This window comes from Phalaenopsis equestris, unplaced genomic scaffold (genome assembly GCF_001263595.1).
Source record: "Phalaenopsis equestris unplaced genomic scaffold, ASM126359v1 Scaffold000545, whole genome shotgun sequence".
In the NCBI taxonomy this organism is placed as follows: Eukaryota; Viridiplantae; Streptophyta; class Magnoliopsida; order Asparagales; family Orchidaceae; genus Phalaenopsis; species Phalaenopsis equestris.
This window is the reverse complement of record NW_018164985.1, coordinates 581,642-588,285: the sequence shown is the minus strand read 5'-3', so window position 1 is coordinate 588,285 and position 6,644 is coordinate 581,642. Positions and strand designations below refer to the sequence as shown.

At 32.7% G+C, this 6,644-nt stretch overlaps 1 protein-coding gene across 2 annotated transcripts in view; it reads left to right on the top strand.

Annotated features, from left to right (window-relative positions):
• The first annotated feature begins 456 nt into the window (after nt 1-456).
• Nucleotides 457-6,644, top strand: part of LOC110029071 (probable RNA polymerase II transcription factor B subunit 1-1) — a 62,319-nt gene continuing 56,131 nt past the window's right edge. For both annotated transcript variants that reach the window (XM_020731189.1, XM_020731190.1), the window contains exons 1-4: nt 457-717; nt 817-895; nt 5,091-5,146; nt 5,329-5,392. In XM_020731189.1, coding sequence (XP_020586848.1) covers nt 643-717; nt 817-895; nt 5,091-5,146; nt 5,329-5,392 — 274 coding nt within the window. In that variant the 5' untranslated portion in view covers nt 457-642. The remainder of the gene's footprint in view (nt 718-816; nt 896-5,090; nt 5,147-5,328; nt 5,393-6,644) is intronic.

The following is a 6,644-nucleotide window of genomic DNA, read 5'->3' as shown; positions in this document are numbered from 1 at the left end:
TTGATAACTCGATGATAGCTTATATCATATATGATATATAAATATTTGATGTTAAGTTTTTTTAGGGTTTAAAGTTGTCATTTTTAGTTGTTTGGAATGATTTAGGTTAAATCATACTTAAATGCTACACAAATTATTCTACTAAACATCTCTTAAGCGAGGGATTCAGGGCAAAATGGAGGAGAAACAAGATTTAAGATATTCTAGGATTTAGTATTTATAATCAATAAATTAATAGTTGAGATCAAATTTGTAAAATTATTTACTAAATTTTTTTTTGTATGAAAATCTAATTATACATTTGAATTTTTAGTTCATTTATTAACTAATTTAAATACTCATTTATTTATCATAAATAAATTAAGTACAAATCAAATGCCAACATTGAGAAATTTTAACAAGTCAAATACATATATAATGAACTCGACCTTCCTTGTCCTTAGCCGCTCTATTTATGTAGAGTTCCGGCAAGGTTCGGCGACGAGAAGTTAGCGGCTCTCTCTTCCGAGTTCTTAATTGTGAGCCGCTTGCGGGAAGCCCTAGGTTACCGTCCTTTTCCCAGGGCGTTGGGGATTTCGTGGGGCCGTTATCTTCCGCTTGAACACCCTGCACTCCCACTCCGATTTCCATTCCAAGTAGGGAATGGATGCGATCAACAAAGCTGTTAAGTATAGGATATCGCTAAAGGAGCCTGGGATTCCTGGAGTTCTACGGATGGTGATTCCTTACGCGTATTCCCTTTTTTTCTTAATGTTAGCTATTCCCTTTATTGATATATATTGTATTGCATTGTTGTTGTTCTTGTGTTTTGTTCAGTCTGAAGAGCGATTTACTTTCATTCCTCATGATCCTAGATCAGCGTTCAAGCTTGATGTTTCCTTTAAAAGCATTAAAGGTACTGTTTTATCTGCTCGCTAAGTGCCTGTTTGGTTTTCGATTTAGTAAATCTCGATTTGATAAATTCTAAATTTAATATGATGTAGTAAATCCTAATGAGTAAATTGTCTGGTTGCTCAATTCTTAATTCCAATCAAATCTCGAGACAGTTTGATGCAGCTGATTTTCTTGTTTGGTCCAGCTGCACGCGGTGGCGTCCTTGCCTGGCTTTAGTATTTGAGGTGTTTGAATTTCAGTTATTATCTTAGCCATAATTTTGTGTCCGCTAATTAGTATTAGTGCCATTTAGTGGAGGCATATATATGTATTTTGTAACCGTTTTTGCAGGTTGGTTACCACTTTCCAATTAATACATCTTCAGCAAAACATTCTCTTTTTCTCTTTTTTTGTTTTTGTTTTGAGTCTACTTCTTGTTAAGCTGCGCCATGGTTTGGAGAATTTAAAGAGAGTGCATCCTGCTTAAATAAATTTATTAAATCCTAATGTACAAGATTTGATAAATGATAAATTTGAGCTAAGATTTATTAAATGATGCTAAATTCGAGTTTTACTTTAGGAAGGATTTAGAAACCTCTTGTAAAGCTTTTTGGGAATAGTTGGGATAAATCTAACATAAATCCTACTTGAAACTAGCAACCATGCAATTTGTAAATGTGCTACAACACACATAAGTATTTTTATCCTTGTGATAAATAACATTAGTACAAGAATTCTGCCCCAGTTATCATCAAGGAACTCTTTCTTGTTGTCTTATTTGTTTGAGTTTAGAGATTTGGTCCAGTATTTCCATTTTTTTATTTTTTGATTTATTCCTTTGATTCTCAGTGTTGATAGAGATTATTTAGCGAGGCAATAGAATTCTTATTTTTGAAGTTATTTCTTCGTTCCTCGGTATTGATTGAGTTTTTTTTTTTTTTTTTTGGTAATAGAATATTTTCTTGATTGACGGGGAAAAAATGAAAATGATATTTTTACCTATGCAAACTCTCTTATTAGTAAGAAAAGTGCCGTATGAAATTATTTGAACTTGTTTGCACAATTTGGTGGTGCCAAATGCCTTTAACATTTTGACATTCTACTCCCTTTAATAATCTATCTTATTAATTTGTTTTCTATTTTTTCAATTTAGAGTGGGTATGTATTGCATTATCAGTTTTTATTGTAGGGCATCTAACATGTAATTATGTCCTACATTTCAAGGATAAATGTTGACAACGAATTATAAATTTGTATTTAGGTGATATTGCAGGATTGTGACGTAATCAATGTCCTTCCTTTAAAAATCATAGGTATCAATTCCACTAAACAAAAGTTCTTTCTTAGGAAATTTTGGTTTGACAATTGGGTACATGTGTTAGAAAAGTTGAGCCAAATATGCATATTAAATATGGGCATTGCATTAGAACTTTGTTTGAGATGGCATCAGAGAGCCTAACACTAAAATTGGATGATCAAATACTCTATGCCATAGAATGCTGCGGAAAATGAAATCTTTTTAATAAAGTTTTTTTATGGGCCAAATGAAAAACAGTAGGTTATATGCTAAGTGGATATGAAATAAGAAAACAATATGTTCTATTTGCTAATAAGAATTGAATAGATTGTTAAAAGTGAAATTATTTGAAGATATAACTTATTTATCATGCGTATCTTATGAATCAATTAATCTTATTCAAATTTCACCTACTATGCACTTATTATTTAAATGTTCTTCAAATAATTATTCCGAAGATCATTTCAATTATAATGGAAATATGAATTTAGAAAATCACACATTGATTGATCAAATAAAGATTCAATCACTTACATATTGCATATTTTTAGTCGGATTATTGGATGGTTTCATATCCTTTACAACTAAAAGTTGAGATTGTAAGTATCTGTGAGCTGACCTGACATTCTTCTCAGAAGTGGCTTCCCACTTTCCACATCTTGAAGTGGGTAATGCTACCCCCCTTATCACTTTTTCCTTTACAGAAATACATCACATTATGTTTCTTATACAGCAAAAAGGATAGCAATTTTACAGTACATTTTTTCTGATGAAGACCTGAAATGTGATCGAGATCAATATCAAGCTTTCTAGGGATTTCCTGATGTATATACTTTCAGCTTCGCAGTCCCAAGCTGCAGGGCACCGCCACCTTTTCAAACTCATTGTAGCTTACAATATTTCTAAACTGGCCTTAAACTGAACTCCACACCCAAACCAAATTATACCTGAAGTAAATCTAAAACCCCTGTACATTCTTTCCAAACTTATGAAAATTGAAGGCCATCCCTTTTTTAGAAACAATAGCCAAACGCCTTCCTTTATTGCTTCACACACAGACCGATGCTGCAGTTTTTTCTTTCCTGAATAAAGCATAGTTGAAAATCTTCTTCTTTCCTTTATAAAATCTCCTTGCAATCTTTGCTTCAAAATTCAAATCCTGCACGTTCTAATAATCCTCCTAAATAATCCTCAGTAATCCCTTGATAAATCTCTACCTAATTTCATCATTATAAATGCTTTATGCCTCCCCTCGCTATAATTATGCATGCTTACCTCTCATATGTACATTTCCCCTCACCATGCTGCCACATAACAACCCCGCTAGCCGACCTCGCTTAAAACTTACCCCGCCTTCCCATGCAAAATTTAAGTGCTATGACTCCCCTTCGAAAGAACCTCAATTCTAAACAACTTAAGTAAGCACCCTATTTCTCCATTTAACCCAAATCCAATACCTTAATAAATTCCAACACTGAATCCAATCAAGTGAGTAGACCCTAACCAATTCAAATCAGTCAACCAAACCCTAAATGAACCTAATTCAATCAATTTAGATCTAACTTGGGCTAGGAGCTTGGAAAGGAAAAAGAGCCAGTCAATTTGATTGATAAACTAGATTCATATTGTTTTTTAAACCAATTGAATTGATCTCCTTACTTTTATTTTAGAATGAGAAAACTCATTGATCCCACAATTTGCTTGAAGACATCCAAACTATTAGAGTTCTTATTTCAGAGATGATTATTTTAAGAGATTCTATATTGAGCTTGTCTTGATGAAATGGCTAATGATGGTGTAGTTCTTTGGAAAGGAAAAAGAGCCAGTCAATTTGATTGATAAACTAGATTCATATTGTTTTTTAAACCAATTGAATTGATCTCCTTGCTTTTATTTTAGAATGAGAAAACTCATTGATCCCACAATTTGCTTGAAGACATCCAAACTATTAGAGTTCTTATTTCAGAGATGATTATTTTAAGAGATTCTATATTGAACTTGTCTTGATGAAATGGCCAATGATGGTGTAGTTCTTTCCCTCTGTCTCTTCTTTATCACATCTTGGGATGGATTTATCTCAAGTTGATTCCTTTTATCTCTACTTCACTAAGAAGGATGCTCGGTGTGCTGGCTTTCACCAATTCAAATGCCAATGCCTTCTAGTTTGACTTCCAAATACTCTTCAACCCCTATAGGCAAATTCTTTACACTCAAGAGGGTTGATGCCAAACCATCTAAAAAATGTTAAGTCATTTCATATTTATGCTATGTATTAGTTCTAATCATAATGTTAACTATTTCGTTGTCATTTTAACAAAGACCATCTGGTATATATGGAGATCCTAGGTAATCTAACAATCATGCTTGCTGATTTTGTATGAAAAGTAATTCTTACATCTTTCTCTCTTCCTTATGTCTGGCTGGACTCTCATCTCTCTCATCACTACAGCTTGCTTTCTCATCATGCTCATCTTTTACTTGGTAATCCTCTTCCAGTCTTTTTTTCTCGGCTAATATCACCTATAACTTCTCTCCAAAGGTTCATGATTTCTGTGCATCCTTTTCATTAACAGAAAAGCAAGATTGAACTAAGTTTAGGTTCCAGTGAACTCATTTTAATTTCTCAAAGGGATATTATATATGGTCTAGTTTTTTGTACTTTTCCTTTCGTTAAATTTTCTAAATCCAGAATAGTGACTCATTTGACTTCATTTGTCCATCCTTTCTAGTCATGAGTATTTCCTCACATTAAATGTTTTTTTACCTTTTGTGTTTGTTTCAGTCGATTTAGTTATGCACAACTTGTGGAATCTAAAATTTTTGGTTCCTTCATAAAAAATCATATAACTTAAAGAGATGTAATTTATGGTTTTGTTTAGTTTATTTAAACATTCTTTTCTATCATATGTTATCATTTCAGTTCACAAGTTCAGCAAAGTTGGCTCCAAGCAAGCTTTGTTGAATCTTCTGCATGAGGTATGTGACTTGACAATTCCTGATTATTATGGTTGTTTTTTGTGATGCCTTTGTTTGCAAAACATTTTTCTCAAATCTGAATGAAAGTCTATCAAAGAATTTGCTTCATTTTCTTGGTGACTATTTCTACTTGTCCACTGGCACTTCATGATGTTTACCTTAAAAGCTATATATCTTTTCAGGGCGGAGGCTATATTTTTGAGTTTGATAATTTCTCTGACAGAAATATTTGCAGAGATTTTGTAGGTGAGTTTTGATTTTTTTGAGCCTTTTCAAACTTATATTAACTTCTTACTAGCCTGCTAGAATTGCTAAAATAAGCTTTAACGGGGATTCACTATTCAAACGTAATGTATCTTTTTTATAGTTGATATAATCTACTCTCCTTTAAACATCGTATAACCTCTACCATACTTTGATAGTACATTGTCTAATTGTTTTGAGTCTGTGGTTAATGGTTTAGCGTGCAACACCAAAACTATTTTTTTCTTTTTTTTTAAAATTTCCTATTGCATTTTCATTTGCATTTGCTTTTTAACTGGCACTTTTTTTTTTAACTATTAAGAAAATTTCCATGACATGATGTTGACTGTATAGCTACTTGAGGGAAATCTGTATTTTCTTAGAGGCTGTATTCAACGTCTTTGTACATATTTTTCTAGATTTTATATTTCATTGCTGTCTATTTTCATGTATCTGTAGTAGGGTTTGCATTTGAATTTCATTGAATTGGAATAACCAGTGCAATTGAAAGCAATAGCTTGCCAATATAACAAGATATAATTATATGAGATATTGGCTTTCATTTTTTATATGCATGCTATGCTAATCATGCATGTAAATGTGATTTTCTTTTAATGTCTTATATCATACCATTTAAGTCTATATTTCAATAAATTATTTGACTTTTTGTAGTATCCCATTACTTTCAGTTGTGTTGTTGTTTGTGCTTGATTAAAGTAAAAACAGTAATATATTTTTCTTGTCTTCGCACATAATATAAAAAATGCAATTTTTCATTGAGTTAACATTTATAACCATGTACTGGGACAATTAAGTGTCCAAAGTTTCTTCGGTTTTGTGCTTGCTTGTCATTCTGTTCAAAACAATTATTATTTTTTTTGGTGCTGGTTGTGGCTTAGTATTTATATTAGTTTGATTTAATATTGTGCATGGGACATAAGTCGCAGCTGTGGAAAGACCAAATCAACGACATTTTTTTTCTCTTTATATTTTTTAGAGAGTTTCCTTTTATGTCTCCTTTCTAGTTCTCTCTTATATATGTTTTGTATTAGGGTTTGGATTCTCAGCTTTGGTTAGTTTTTGTCGAGAGAGCCGCCAACATCTCTTTTCTTCATTCGAAGGTTCTATCTGAGGGTTCGAGTGGTGCTTCGGCTTTATCTCGCTTATGAGATGGTAGTTTTCTTCCCCATTCCCTTTCCCATCCTCCCCATGTTACTCTCGACCTCCCTCCATTGCTACAACTGCCCCCCCCGAA